This window comes from Sorex araneus, chromosome X, assembly GCF_027595985.1.
Source record: "Sorex araneus isolate mSorAra2 chromosome X, mSorAra2.pri, whole genome shotgun sequence".
Classification (NCBI taxonomy): domain Eukaryota; kingdom Metazoa; phylum Chordata; class Mammalia; order Eulipotyphla; family Soricidae; genus Sorex; species Sorex araneus.
In genome coordinates, this window is record NC_073313.1 from 274,994,560 (window position 1) to 275,011,330 (window position 16,771).

Below are 16,771 nucleotides of genomic sequence, written 5' to 3' on the forward strand. Positions count from 1 at the left end.
CTGAGAAAATCTCCAGAAATCTCCAGAAAATCTCCAGAAAATCCATATTTTGCATATTATTTCACCCCTATATTAAAAGTCATGCATTAAAGTGTGTGCAACAATATATATGGGGCACACTTTTTCCTTTGAGATTGTAAAAAATCTCCTTTAGTATCTGAAATTTTGAACAGATTCCCCCATGAAAATAGCAGTTTGAATTTAAAAGTTTAAATCCTTGTCCAAATACTCCTATGTAGCTCCCTTATTTATCATTAAAGGGGCTCTGATCATTCAGTATGTCTAGAGAATATTGCAGTGAACAGAAGCAAGAAGTCAGCATTCTAGTCATTTAAAACTTTTTACCAGAGGGACATGAAAGTCCCAATAGACCTTAAAGGGATAAAAGGATGTTTTAGGATTTTAAAAAATTATTAGTTAAGTAATTGACATTATCAAATAGTCTATAAGAAAGTTTGATTAGCATCCTGCAATTGTATAGGATAAGAAAGTATTTATTCCTAAGGATTACATTCCAGAAAGCAATATGTTTAGCAGCTGGTTTTCAGAGGGCTCATCAAGTTTTGCTATTGGTTTTTAATTGAGCAATAATTGGGTAACCTTAAACTATTCAACCAATTAATGGCAAATTATCCTAACAGACCAGATTCTTTGTTGCTCTGTAAATAAATTTTTATTTCATCAAGCATTGGGTACTCCAATTTTTTTCAAGAATTTAATGCACACATAGAAGGCAAAGAACCCCTTCAAAATTTGGATGCTGTTAATTATATCTATCTAAAGTCTATCTATCTAAAGTCATGTATGAAATAAAATTCTAAAAGCAGGTGACAAAACTGGGGCTCCCTTTTTATCGAAGGGAGGAAACAAGTCACACAGCAGAATAATTCTTCAGAAACATACTTCGTTATTGATTACATGTTATAACTAGAAGATAATACAGATGTAATTGAAGTTAACAGTAAGATTAGGATCTAAGCCTAATGTGAAAAAGAAGAGTTTATAAATACTAACCTCACATTTCCCAAAAGAATAATGATTATCACCTTAATGAACTTTTTTGCTATTTAAAAAAATGTGGCAAGAGGTCAATAATAAATGGTAAACATGGCCTCTCAAAAAAAAAAAAAAAAAGGAATCAACCCAGTTTTCTTCCCACTGAGAATGGGATCAAGAACAAGAGGTTCAAATTGCACTGCGAGGTATTTCAGTAAGGTTAAGTTTCCTGATAATGATGAATTGTAGGTTGGGAGGGAGTGAGGAGGTAAGGAGAAGGAGAGAGAAAAAACGAGAAAGGGGAGAGAGAGACGAGAAAGGGGAGAGAGACAGAGCTTTCTAAATGGCTGTCAAGAAGTAGAGCCTCTGAGGTACCAGTACCGGCAGAGGATGGATCAGTTCCATAAAAGTCCTTTTCAGAATGGAGCTCTTTCCTTTGAAGTTATGATTTATGATTTTGTCCTAAAAATCTATACTCATATCAGACCACACAGTCTGAAAGGAAAAATAACTAGGAGTTGAACATTTACTGTTCATGAAGCACTCTACTTTTCATTCAACATCATTTCCACCATTACACTGAATTAAATTGAAATCATATCTAGCGCATAGAGGGGGACAGCAATTCTCCAGAGGTTGTGCTTTGCATAAAGTCACAGCTAATTCACGACAGTGCTAGGTTTCCTCACAGCTAGCTAGCCTAGCGTATGCCCCATCTAAACACTTCCCCACTGTCTGCTCCCTGAAGTTGTCAAAGTCACAATTCACCAGACTCATTCAGGGCGTGTGCAGTTTCTCAACCTTCTCCCCTGGCCCCCTTCTGACCTTTCTGACTGCATTTTCTTCCTGTGGTCTTCCCACTACTCCTCTTCGACCCCTCCTATGTTTGTTAAGCTGTGACCCACCTCCCCCACATTTATGTGACTTTCACCTGCGGCTTCCTGGGAATAGCCTGGGAATACACAGGAAGCTGTGTGGCCTCCAGCTGAGAAACACGGGTGTAGAGTGCATCTACAAAACTTCTGCTTTGCTCAGTGAGAAAGTCAAATTTTGACTCTTAAGCCTCAGACAGTTCATTAAAGCAGAACAGGTGACTTGTTTATGTGGTCTGACCTTGGGTCTAAAGAATTTCAAGATTCTCATCCAAACTGGTGCTTCTCACCCTACAGATGACTTTTTTTTTTTTAACGATCAACAAAGAGCCATGTATCAGTCTAACAAGAATACAAATTATTTCACAGGATGGATCCATTTGGGTCACAGGCCCTATTTGAAATATGTTGCTTATAGTTACCTCACCTCTTATTTTCAAATATTTGTTTTGTTACTTTATGTAGGCAACAATTCAACTACAATTCTGTTCAAGTCATTTTCAGATCATGCTTTTTCAAGAACATTAAACAACTTATCAAGTGTCATTTTAGGCTTTAAAAACTTGATCTTTGAGACTACTTTATGCCAGGGAGCCACCAGTGAGTCACCTATTTATGAGTCCTATGTTACCTATTTATGTCACCTATTCTCACTGTGTTACTAAAATGCTGTTTCTAAAAAGGCTTAGCTTAAAATCCTGTAGCAAACCATTCACCAAACTGCATGACATATGTTTAGAAAATGATAAATATATAATTCCCATGATTTTGTGTAATTCTACTAAACAATATATTTTTTTAAAAAACTCAGTAACCGGTTTGTGATTTCACCCAGGCATCAACAGATGAACAATGCAACTGCACCCCCAAGTCTAAAGGCAAGGCAGTCTCTTAATCTAAACAGTGCATAAAAACATCCTCCCTGAAGGGAGAGATGAACTGTTGGCTGATGAGCAATACCCTTTTTTAAATAAAAGATCACTGGCTATGTGTCAACAGATGTTGAACTTGCTGTGAGGAGCAAAATACTGCAACATGAAAAATTAATGGGTTTTCTGGTTCAATCCCCAAACCAACTCCCAATCTATGCTGGAATCCTCTCCATGTCATCTCTGCCAGGTTCTTACCTAGCATCTTTGACAGAGATGGTTCTCTGAAGTAGTCCCTTCCTGGTTGAATCAATCTTTAGAAAAAATTCTTCCTAACATGGATCCCAAATCTAAGATCCGACAGTGTGGCCTTGCAGAAGGCTTCCTGCTATCACTGTGAACTAGGGAATCTTGTCCTAATACATGAATTGTATTACTCTTTCTTTCCCAGGCTAAATCTCACAAATATTCTTCAGCCATCTTGTTTAATTCCTTCACCATCTTGGTCATGCCTCATTTTTATTTAATAGGTTAATTTTGGTGGTGCGATAATTAAACTCTTGGTTTCAAATACAGTAAATTTGTATTCTACCACTGAGCTACTTCCCAGGCTCTCAATTTCTGTTTTGGGGCCACCATGTCCAGTGATATTTGGGGGAACCAAGTGGTGCTGGGAATGTAATCTGGGCCTCCTATGTGCAAAGCATTTGTCCCAACCCACTAAGCTCTCTCTCCAGTTCCCCTATTAAAAAAAAAATTACAAAATTTACTTTTATTAGTATCCCCACTAATAAAAGTGAGTTATAATGTTTATAACATTCCAGCATCATTGTCTCGGGAAAGGAACTGAAATGCCTTCTCCCTTGTACATTCCTATGTGAATTAGCTGTTTCAGGTGATAGAAATTCCTTAATTCAGTATACTCTCTACCCCAGAGTAAAGACTGTAAAGAAGGCAACCCTTTTCTTGTCACAGTTAAGTTCTTGTCACAGAAATCACATCTGAAGGAAAAAAAAGACAAAACACCCTTTCTTCACCTAGATTATTATTCAACTATAGTTTATGTGGAGTACATTTTGTCAAAAAGACACTTGTTTGTTTTGGCTTTCTGGATCACACCCAGCGACGCTCAGCGGTTACTCCTGGCTCTGCATTCAGGAATCACTCCTGACAGTGCCTGGGGACTATATGGGATACTGGGAATCAAACCCTGGTTGGCCGTGTGCAAGGCAAACACCCTACCTGCTGTGCTATCGCTCCAGCCCTGATAAGATACGTTTAAAAAAAAAATTGAATTTGATTTTGTTAAGACACTGAGGTATTGTTATAATTGCATTAAAATACATTTGTCAGGACCATGTTGAGGAATGTAAGTAACCAGTTGCAGTTTAAAGAAGAAGAAATATATAAAAAGAAATAGCAAGCTTAGAAGAGCTCTTCCACAGGCAGAGATCCCTAAAGTATTTATGACCATAAAATCAAAAAACAAGGTTCAGAAGTTAGCACAAAGGGCTGGGATACAAGCCCACGTGTGCAGATCCCGAGCTGAATCCCCAGCACCTCAGTCCTGTCTCCTCCCCTGCCATCAAGTCCGGCCCCCAGCACTGCTGGGACTGAACACAGTGAGTCAGTTGCACTAAGAATCACCAAGCATGGATACAGGAGCCCTGAGCCATTATTCAGGAGCTCCCCTCTCCAAAAAACATTAAAAAGAAACATGAGATGTCTATCTAAAGTCATTCAGTTTGATATATGGGGAAATTTTTAAAAGATTTTCCTCTGATCAAAACACAGTATCTCATTCGCATGAACTGATTTATAATAAAAGATGTTTCACTTTAATAAGAAAACCAAAACCATCTGCAACTGACATTTACTCAAAATAATTCATTCACTGAAAATTGATGCTGGATCTAGAAGAATTGTGGAATAGTTTAAAGAGGAAATGTGGCTAATCATTGATCAAACACTGGAAGAATTAGTTTCCCAAAGACATACATCCACAGATATAAGGAAAAATAATTCAGCCCCAAAACACTGCCTCTTCTTTCTACCATGTCTAAATTGATTAAAATAATCTTGATCCAAATACCTTAATTTTGGTGAATAGGTTTTACCTTTCTTACCAAACCCTAAGTCAGAACTTGACACATTGACAGGTCAATTCATCTGACTTTCATTTTTATTTCTTTGTTGTTTTATTCTAGAAGAGGGGCTGGTTTTACTAAAAGACAGAAAAAGATGTTAGGAAGAGACAATGGCCTACTGTAGGTACTCCAGACAAAGGATAATTGGCTTTCTATAATATAAAACAAATGTTACTAGAGTTCAATAGATCTCATAAAAGGACATAAAGGACTAAAAATCCTTGCAGAGGGAAAGGAGAAAAAATAGCATCCTTTGAGGAATATAATTGAAGATTCTGAATATCAGCTAACATCTCACAGATTTCTCCCATGACAGATATGTGATGTATTAAAATTGTCATATACTTAATGTCTTTATTAAAGTAATTTTAAAAATCACACCACAAATGGAAGATGACATGGACTTTGATAGTCTTAGTAGTCAGGCCAAGTCCAACTGAATTGTGAACATATGACTTCCTTTTTTAATCCATCTACAAGTGAGGTTTTATTTTTAAGAAGGTGCATTTTAGTAAACATTACCAGGACAATAAGAACTAGTGAATCAATAAATTTTGGTCCTGGATTTAATTTCGGTCCTAGATTTAGTCTTAGATGAAGATGAGCCTATTTAATGAGTGCCTTGTCTCAAGTTCTACTGGAAAAGTCCTTCTACTATCCCATTTATTTGACTAATATTAACTCAGTACTGACAGTACTCTCAGGGATGGTTTTCAAACTTGAGATACCTCATGAAACAACAGTCCATCAACCGTAACCTGGAGTTCATACAAATAAGAAAAAGAAAATACTAAAGCACTACTTTTACTTATATCCCTGCTGATGGACCCTGGAGAGATGGCCATCAGTTAGTTGACTGGGAAGAACAGTGGGTAAAAAGAGGAACAATAACAGAGTTTACTAATTACATCTGCATGTGGTTATGGTAAACAGGAAGCTAACCCTTTCAGAATGCAAGCGTGGTCCTAGAAATGGTTATTTTTCAACTAAACTCATACACTCCAACAAACAGTTCTCTCTAAGTTCAAAAACCAACTTATTTACAATATATTTATTGACATGAGACAAAGTGGGACCATGATATATGCTGGGGACATTGGCCCTTTGCCTGAAAGTTAATGAATCTGAATTTAGAAATATTTCCTTGAAGTTTGAAAAGAGTTCTTCTGCTCTACTTAATTGATTTAGTCCCAGAATACCTTTCATTACTGTCTTGTGGAGGAATGGGGGAGGGAAACTCAACTACTGTTATAAATTATTATTATTTATTAAAATGATTTTTCTTTCCTGTAGCGATACATGCTAAAATAAAGGCAATCCAAACTTCAGAGAGATATCTTTCTCTTACTTGCAGGATTGGGTCAAACATAGTAAAAGAACAACCAAAAATATGAGGCCCCTAAATAATACCTCATAATTTCCATTAGCAAGAGGCTGGTCACTCTGAAAGCTGCTGGAGAAATGCTACAAACAGCTCTACATAACTCATTTCATGAAAATTAAGCAACTTTCAAATATCAAGATAACAGGATTTAGATTGCTGCTATCCATAGTCATCGTGGAATGATATATCCTCATCCATTTCGCATCTCTCAGGTATGCTAAGCATTCAGCTACAGGAACTCTAATTGCACTAACAGCATAAAGTTTTAACTATTTTCCAAATTTGCATCTATATCAGTAAACAAATCAGAAGGTCTCAAGGTATGGAACTGAAGAAACAGTGAAACACATCCAGCAGCATGTTTTCCATTTTGAGTTGTATTTTAAAATTGGCTAAGTAAAGGCCAAAACATCTCCATTTGAACTGGAGATGTAGAGCAATACAAGCATGTAAGGAAGGAAAGGAAATATGGAAGAGGAGGAAGGAGGGGAAAGGAATGAAGAAGGGGAGAAAGAGAAACAAGAAATGACAAGTACAATCATGAGTCTGAGAGTGACATCACTACCAAAAAAGACACAGTACCCGTCAACCTGATTCTCCAAGTAGATTTTCATCATCATCAAGAGTAAGATCATCTTAGATCATCATCTAAGATCATCAAGATAAAAAATGGATTGTGAGACTTTTCATCTTTGACTATTTGCATTTATCGTTGTAAAAAATCAGCAGAAACCTAAGTTTTGGTCTATCTAGGATGGATCATACCAGAAAGTACAAGACATGATCCAGGACTGTCGTCTGCTGGAAGTTTGCACTCCCATTCTTCTTCTCCCAATTTTTTTGCTTCTATCTGATCTGTTTTCTCACACAACTCAATTTTTCAGGCTAAATTTTGGTGCAGATATCATGAGTCTTTTTTTATTATTTTCAAACTTTTATTATATTAAAGGTCAGAAAATAAGAGAGACTAGAAGAAAATAGTAGTGATTTAGAGGGCAGCAATAAAGGAAAAGTATTCTCCTTCCCAGGGGTAGGGATGTAGTTCAGCATTAGAACACATGCTTTGCATGTATGCAGCCCTGGGTTCAATATCCAGCCCTGGAAAACAAAATATTTTCTTTTCTGACAGGTATCCCTTAGAAAGGTAGTAATGAGACTTTTAGAAAGTGTTGGTTCATGGATTTCCCTTATTATTTTTTAATTCCTAGAATATACATTTAAGGACAATGTACTAAACGTTTGGTCTGTGAAAGAACAGAATCATTAGCACCAGAAGTCATGGAGCTTGTATGTATTAGTAAAACAATTGTTGCTATTGGTCATGGGTAAAGGTCTCATTTTATTTTTCACATCGCAAAGTTCTCGAAAGTGCTGTGGACAAAAGAAATAATACTTTTGAAAATCTCCATGGAGACATCAATGCACACCACAGAGACAGTCCTTGGCCTTCCCAGTTATGGATAATCTGGTAGACCAGGAAGCCAGGAACCCCAGAATCCCTAAAGCATAGTCCCTATCCCCCTGCACCAATGTGAGGCAGGATCCCTACGGTACAGTCCCTCCAGACTTTCAAGGGGTGCGCCTTTATTAGCTGTCTCAAAAAAACAAAAGCAACATGCTCTGCAGGTCACAGAGTGCCGGGTGCAGTGTTCTCTTGGCTCCAACTCCAGACTGCAAAAGGACGAAACTGGTATTTGTTCTGCTAATGCTGGCCCACAGACAAGCCCTGGGCCTTCCATGCCTTGTAAGTATACAGGAGCCAGGAGGTCTGAGAGCAGAAGCCACTGGGTCATCACTGGTGTTCCCAACAAGTCAGGGTCCAGCAGAGAACCTATTATTCCCTTCTCCTTGCCTGTCCCTAGTTGAAGTTACAACAAGTCAAATAGCTGATGCTTTTCCCTTCTCCGGGTGAGGGCGAGGAGACGTTGTTCACAAGAGTGTTTTGCCGGGCTTCACTGATGAGGCGACATGCCAAGTCAAGGAAGAGTCTCTCCACGTTGTCAGATTCCTTGGCTGAGGTCTCCAAGTAGTACATGTCCTGAGCCTCTGAGAACTCTTCAGCTCGCTGCTGGGAGACCTCTCTCCTTTCTGCCAGATCGATCTTGTTGCCTACGGGTGGGGGAAATCAGAAAAGTGAACTGCTTTGGGATGCCTGGTGCTGCCCTCCCATGGAGCTATACTCTGTGCTATGGACAAGGATAAGTGGATGTGATGTCAGAGTGTCTCTGCTCTGAGTGTCAAAACAACCTATTGGCTTCATGCTCAGGAACAGATGCCTGGATAAGGAAACAGGTCTATAGAAACAATCCAGCATTACTCAGCAGCAAGAAAAGAGGACATCATGAATTTGCTGCTGCATGGATAGATCTGGAGAGGATCATGCTGAGTAAAGTCAGTCAGAAGGCGGGGACAGACACAGAACAATCTGCCTCAGGTCTGATGTAAGAGACATAATAAGGGAAAAACAAATATCCAAACTTGCAGATCCTCAGAACTGTTCTACAGAACTGAGCTTATCCTGGTGGAGGGATGGAGCCTGCGGTGCGGACTGGGTGGTGAGGCACTCCAAGGGAGGGTGCAGTGTGGGAGCATTGTCCATGTGAGACCCTAGCAACCAGATCATTTAGAGTACCATAAATTACAGTCCCTAACATTTTTAAAACATTTTTATTAAAGAATGTTTGGTTGAGCTGAATACAACAACCCCCTACCATGCCTCCCTGTCCTGCCACCCTCCCTACGCCCTCGTGAATGCTAAAGAATTAACCTCAGGCCCATCCTGAAAAGCATAAAAGTAATAACCCACTAGTAAGGAGGATTCCTATCACTGGTTGTGGCATTTAAATGCAATTTCTCATTCAAAGGAAACTGTACTTCTTGGAGAGAAGCTAATTCTCTGTCTGGGACAGGCAATGCCCAAGATGACTCTGGAATACTTGACACAGTAAAAGCAAAAAGAACCCATGGGTCACGGTGTCAAAGGACTCAGAAGTCAGCTTAAAGAGTATCCCCTCCTAGGGCCGGAACGATAGTCCAGTAGACTGGGCATTTGCCTTGCACAAACACACCCTGGGTTCAATCCCCAGAATACCATATGGTCCCCTGAGCACCATCAGGTGTATTTCCTGAGGGCAGAGCCAAGAGTAACTACTGAGCATCTTGGGGTGTGACCCAAAAACAAAAAAAAAGTGGGGAGAAAAGGTATCCTCTCAGGACTAAAGAGATAGTTCAGTGCTTGTTTTGAACGTGGCTACCCAGGATTTGATGCCCAGTATCCCAGATAGTCCCCTGAGCACCACCAGGAGTAATTTCTGAGTGCAGAGCCAGAAGTGACCCCTGAGTATTGAACTGACACAGTGGTATGCCATTTGGGTTTGACAAAAAAACTTATTTTGAAAAAAAAAGTGTTCCCTACTGATACTGAAACTGTTGAAACATCAATAATAACTACAGGGAAACAGACTTTACAAAATGTATTTAAATTATAAGTTTATTCATGACATTCAAGCTACAAACTTTAACAGTTACTTTGGGAATTTCAGGGAACTGACACAGTCCTTGGAAATGTGAGAAAGAAAAAAGAAAAAACACACTTCTTTTCTCTACAATCCTATTAGAACTCTATCACCAAGTACCAACTCCAAAATACTTTTGCTACGAAGAAAAACAAAAACAAACCAACCAAATGAACAAAAACCAAACTAAATTTGCAAATCTACGTAGGAATGCAGGTGATGGAAGAACACATCAAAGGATGTGACAGAGATAAAATAAGAAAATTCACACTTGAAAATTCTATAATACTTCAACGTATTAAATGCTTCAATGACTAAATGCTTACCTCTCTGATGCTCGATTTCCTCACCTGTAAAGTAGTAATGATGACACTAAATACTCCTAGTGTGTGATCTAGCATATAGCTAGCATATCTAGCACATACTAACATAGTATACTTATTGTATAGGATCAGATATATGTATATACATACATAGATATGGTTATTTGTGGATATATATTTACTGTAAAGTGATAATGTTAACCATAATTGTACCTATATATACACACATATAATGCACTTATATGTATGTGTATATACACACACATATATATAACTATATAACTATACATATGTATATATATACATACATATATATACATATATATATAGTTACTGAGGTCCTCTACCAGATTCCAAAACTCAGATTTTGCTTGTTTGTCTTATTTTGGGGCAACACCTAGCTGTACTCAGGGTAGGGTGCTGGGGATCAAACCCGGGTCAACTGCATACATGCCAAATGCCTTACATGCTGAAGTATCGCTCTAGTTCCCCAAATTCAGATCGTGCTACAATATAAAGCAATGTTGCTTGCTAGGAAGAAAGCTATATTTAGGGGCCGGAGTGACAGTACAACTGTTAGGGCATTTGCCTTGCATGCAGCCAACACAAGTTCAATCCCCAGCACTACATGCGGTTCCTTTAACCCCACCAGGAATTTTCCCTGAGTGCAGAGCCAGGAGTAAGTCCTGAATACCACCAGGTGTGCCCCCCCCCAAAAAAAATTACCAAAAAAAACCAATTATATATTATTAACATTTTCTATTCACCACCAGAGGAGTTTTTAATGATCTGGCTCATTTCAAGCAATTTCACTTTTAGTGGGTTTATATGTCACTGTAGAAAATGAGGATTATTCTCTTCTTTCCCCCTATATAAAGCAAAGATTTTACCATACTACTAGATGAAACTGCATAATGTTCCTTAAAGTTCTAAAAACTGAAAATTCCTCAAGTCAGTATGTTAGAAAGGGAACAACTAAGCAAACTTCATTTTTAGGCAATAAATCAGTACATAAATAATGATTATCAACTGAAGAAACACAGTTTACTTCTAGACCATCAGTTTTTATGATCTTGTAATGAGATTTTGTGAAAGCTTAAGCCAGCACATAAATTTAACAACATACAGCTACTTACTTAGAGCCTTCACAGATAGAAAAACCAAATAACAATTATTTTCAACCTTGTTTTTCTAAACCATCCTATCAGATAGGTGTAATTTCATTTTCTTTTCAACTGCTGTCATACTAAATAGTGACCGCCCAAAACATAGGCTGTTTCCTAAGGTACCAATGTATGAGTTTTTATGCTATAACTTTTCATTTTCGGAGGGCGGGTGCCACAGCCAGCTGTGCTCCTGGCCATGACTGCACGTGACCACACATGAAGCTGGAGACTGAACACGGTCAAATTATGTGGAAGGCAAGTGCCCTAGTTCACTGTGCTTCTTCTCTCAAACGTTTCTTTTTTTTTTTCTTTTTGGGTCACACCTGGCAATGCACAGGGGTTACTCCTGGCTCTGCACTCAGGAATCACCCCTGGCACTCCTCAGAGGACCATATGGGATGCTGGGAATCGAACCCGGGCCGGCCGCATGCAAGGCAAACGCCCTACCCGCTGAACTATCATTCCAGCCCCTCTCAAACGTTTCTTACTGACACCATGTCTTCTCACGTGACAAGCACTCACTTACCCACTAGCACAGTGATGACCTTGTTGCTGGCATACTGTTCTATCTCCCGCAGCCACTCAGGAAGGCAGCGGAAGGATTCCTCACAGGTTATATCATAGGTGAGGATCAAGGCATTGGCGCTGCGGTAATAACTCTGGGTAATTGATCGAAATCGCTCTTGACCTGCGGTGTCCCAGATCTGAAGCTGTGAAGGGATAAGAGAAGGATCAGGCTGAAGAAACAGAAAAGCAAGCGAGCATTGCCATCTGTTAGTTTCAAAATGGAATTACCTCGACCCAAATCATTTCAAGATTACTTTCTGCCATTAAAAAATAAACGGTGGGACTGGAGTGATAGCACAACGGGGAGGGGGTTTGCCTTGCACATGGCCAACCCGGGTTCGATTCCCAGCTCCCCAGATGGTCCCCTGAGCACCACTAGGAGTTATTCCTGAGTGCAGAACCAGGAGCAACCCCTGAGCACCGCCAGGTGTGACCCAAAAAGCAAAAAAGAATAAAAAATAAAATTAAAAAAAAATAAAAAATAAACGGTATTTATGCAATTCCAAAAAATGCACTGTCTCAAGTGAGTCTGGTTGGAGAGAGGGGTTTGCTTTTACCCCATCTTTGTTAGATTATTTAAGAGTGTCCCTAGAGGGCCAGGAATGCAGCTCAGCAGTAGAACACTTGTATGTATTGAGGTCCTGCATTCAATCTCAGATACACCCTGCCAAACACATACATTTTCCTTTATTCTTTAAAAAAAATGTACTGAGCATTTATTGTGTGCCAGGCTCTAAGATTTTTACCTGCAATGACTTAATCTCCAATAACTCCATGAGGAGACATGGATACTATCAACCTGGCATTATGAGGTGAGGAAATAGAGGTCAAAGAGAACGTGTTTCAGAGTCAATTTGATGATGCAGAGATACCAGGGTCCACGTTCTTAACCTAAGGCAAGCCAGAAAAAGTGGCACCTGTAGAAAGTTGTTACTCTGTGATCCTTGGCATATCATCAACAACTGGAGAAGAAGAAAATACAACCTTCTCACCTTCTGAAGTTCACAGTTCAAATAACTGTATTAGGATGTCATCTTTGTTAACGAGACAGGAACAATGCATGGTGTCAAAAACAAAAATTTCCTACCACCACTTTTTGGCAATGTTATCTTGAGCAAACCATAATCTCTTTGGATTTGGATGGTTTCTTTACAAAAAGAAGTTAATAATATGCAACCCTGCTGGAAGCCCCTATTTTCTAATCTTATCTTCTGGCTGTAATATCTAATAACCAGTAGTTAGAACAAAGGAGACAAAATACATCTCAGTTTTCCCCGAGTTTTGGCACACAGAGTTCTGCTGAAAGGGCCTGTCCGCCAGACTGAGCACTGACCACACAGCACACTGCAGCTCTAACAGTAACAAGAATCAGCTTCTCTTGTCAGCACCGAGGCTTCTCATGGCCTAAAGCATTCACTCCACTAACAGACTCAACAAGGAAGACTGCCTGGAACCTTGAAGTTAGGCTAATTCCCTCGTGTCCTAATTGGTTGCCACACATTCTCTCCTGCAACCACACTGTAATTCTCCTTCATGGTACCTAACACTAGAAGCATTTAATAAAGATTGTAACGATTTTTTAAAAAATTATTATAATTTGTCATTGATGCTGGGGCTGCAATCTGCAGCCTAACTGTGCAATTAAACCAGATCCTAGTGTGAGCCACCGGTGGTGCACACCAACACCATTGTGTATCTCTCTTCATCACTAGACTGAAAGCTCCATGGACAAAGTAAATTTCCTTTGTGCGTGGAATTCCAGCACCAAAGAGAGTGTATGACAAAAAACAAGTTTTCAGATGTTTATTTGTGGTCTCATGTAACCCTAACAACCTACCCAATAAGACAAGGAAGTTTATACTTCCTTTTCACCAACAGGAAACTTCATCTCTTAACTAGTTACCCACGAAACTGGAATTCTGACTTCTCAATGCATGCCATCAGGCTGCCTTTTCCCTGAGACTAATTTTACATCTGTATCCAAGGAAGAGGCGTCTGTTGGTGTCACCCTCTACTCATACTAATTTAAACACAGATGAGTGACCAGTAGTCCCTGCCACCAACCACCCACACGCAGGCTCTTTGATTTGAAGTTAAAGCTGTTCTCTGATGATCAGCATGGAAATCTGTGTATGCTGAAGGCAACCATACAAATGCTATACCTCAGGAACACAAGGGGTTCTGTTCTCTGCCTCAAACTTAACGTTATGGGTCTTTTCTGCCAAGACATAACTTAGAATAATAACTTTTATTTTAAGGCACACTAAACCTTCAATTCTAAAAACACTTGTGATTGGATTTAATGCTATCAAATCATTGGAAATCAACCCCCTCTCATGACTGGAAGGTCTTGGGAAAGATTTGCAGATGAAAACTACTCAAATGTTTTCTAGATTGTCACCGGAATGTACACAAGATTTTTTGATAGAGACTGTCTGCTTCTAGTTTTATTGTTAATTCTTAAGGGTATTCATACTCCATATCCTCTTCTTAGTTTCACTTCTACTTTGCAATTCCTTTGCTCTTTTTCAGTATTTATAGGTCATTCGTGCATGCAGAGCCCTGTAGCAGGCACAGGGAATACCCAACACTGAATAAAAACAATCCCTGATCTGAGCTTACAGTCCATAGGGAAGCAAAGCTGACACTGCTACAATAAAACATGAGATGTTCTAAGAAAGAAGCACAGGCACATAAACTATCTCCTCATGTCAACCTCTTGACAGCCGTATGCTGTCAAAGATGCAGCCACAGGCCCTTGAGCCTCTTGCCACCAGCAGGGTGTTTTCTGTTCTCTACTCCTTTGGATAAACTCATACCTCTGTTATGTTGCTGTCACAACAGTGCACTGCAATCACTGGCTTGCTGGCATGTTTCTTTGGGGATGGGTTGGGGGAATGGGGTGGGATCACCCAGAAACACTCAGCAACTGTTCCTGCTCCTGTGCTCAGGAGCAGCCCCTCGCAGTGCTCAGGGACCATATGCAAAGCAAGTGCATTACCTCCTGGCCTATCTCACTGGCTGAGTTAGTGTATTTCTGTGCTATACCGAGTTTTCTGAGGACCAGAGACTGTCCCTTAATTGATCACATGCCCCAAAGTGTTTTTCTAACATAGTACATGTTACATGGTAGACATATTTAAGTGCTGGCTATTAGCAGAGGAGCATGGGATCACAAAGAAAAGATTAATTCTGCTCAAATAATTATTAAAATATTAAAGAAGAGCCAGAGGTACTAAAGACAACTGTCTTCTTTAAGTTAGTATGAATAGAGGTGACACCAACAGACTCCTCTTCCTTGGATACAGATATAAAATCAGTCTCAGGGCAAAGGCAACCTGATGGCAGGGACTAAGGTGCTTCCCAGGAATGTAGTTAACCCTAGTTAGATCTCCAAAACTGCATACACAGCCCCCAGACAGACAGCTCCCATATACAGCCAGGAGTGATTCCTCAGTACTGGTAGGTATGGACCAGCCTCCCCACTCCACTATAAAATTTTTTTTTAAATAAGAAGAGCCTGGAGCCAGTGTGATAGTACAGTGGGTAGAGTATTTGCCTTGCACACAGCTGACCCCGGATTCAATCCTCCGCATTCCATATGGTCCCCCAAGCACCACCAGGAGCAATTCCTGAGTGTAGAGCCAGGAGGAACCCCTGAGCATCACCAGTTGTGATGCAAGTATAAATAAAATTAAAACACTTAAAAAAAAAAGAGCCAGATGAAGAGATAGTACAGGGGTTAACGTGCTTGCTGTACATGCCGTCAATTCAGTTCTAGGCCCATCACTTCATGGTTCCTGGAACACCACCAGGAATGAAAACTTACTTTAGTATCAAATTGGAAGCAATCCCCAAGAGCTGCTGGGTATGGCCCGTTCCCCAGTTCCAAAGAAAGTATTAAAGAAATTTTCATAGATAAAATACTTGAGCTAGGTGACAGAATGTTCCTAGAAAGGAAAGGTGCTCTATCTACACAGTACGTGGCACAAAGTATCTGCTATAACAGGATTGATGAAAAGATCAATGGTATAATGGTCAAAAAAGTAAATATATGTGAGATATGTGAGTACTTTCAATTATCTCCTATCAAGACAATATAGGTCTGTTTTGAGAGAAAGGTAGCAATCTGTTAGTTCTATATTAATCTATGGTTAAATTTTAGCCTGAGCTTAGAGTTTAGCTAATTACTAATTAATTTGTGATATAATGAAATATCAATGGAGAATTTTTTTTTCTGTACATTTTATTTTTAAGGCAGAATGCAGACCACTTAAAATAAGGACCTCTCCTGTAGCTTTCCCTTTGTTGATTTACCACTGATTTAATAGCTCCAAGAATCTTTTTATTACCTTTAATTCCCTGCTTACATCTGGGGAATCTGAGGGAGATGGTCAGAGATCAGGAGAAAAATTGGGGTCTGGTCCTGCCCTGACACTATGTGTGAAATCTTGCACAAATCTGTTAGTGGCATGTTCTCTTTTTTGCTGAGTCTGAGAGACCCTGAGAAAGACTACAAAAATCTCTTAGCAAAAATATACTTAAACATGACTGGGGTTGTGATTCAAATGGTCGAGCATGTGACTTGCACCATTAGGTGTGTTCCTTGTGGCCCCTGGCACAGTTGTGTCTGGCCATCACAACAATTAAAAAGTATTCAAGGACCCGAGAGAGATAGAACAGTAGGTAGCGATTGCCTTTCATGTGGCTGACCCTGATTCAATCCCCAGAACCACACATGGTCCCCTGAGCACTTCTAGGAGTGATCTTTGAGCACAGAACCAGAAGCAACCCCTGAGTACCACTGGGTAGAAGCCCCTCACCCCCAATAATCAACACAAAAAACATACAAAACATCACAAGGAAGAATAAACAATAATTCAAGTAAACAATAATTCCAGTTAACAATAATTCAACTATTCCTGAATGAAA

At 39.6% G+C, this 16,771-nt stretch overlaps 1 protein-coding gene across 2 annotated transcripts in view; it reads right to left on the reverse strand.

Moving 5' to 3' along the window:
• Positions 1-7,587: 7,587 nt before the first annotated feature.
• RAB30 (RAB30, member RAS oncogene family) overlaps positions 7,588-16,771 on the reverse strand; it is an 88,521-nt gene continuing 79,337 nt past the window's right edge. For both annotated transcript variants that reach the window (XM_055119709.1, XM_055119710.1), the window contains exons 4-5: positions 11,799-11,982; positions 7,588-8,377 (exon numbers count right to left, since the gene is read on the reverse strand). In XM_055119709.1, the coding sequence (XP_054975684.1) occupies positions 8,127-8,377; positions 11,799-11,982 (435 nt within the window). In that variant the 3' untranslated portion in view covers positions 7,588-8,126. The remainder of the gene's footprint in view (positions 8,378-11,798; positions 11,983-16,771) is intronic.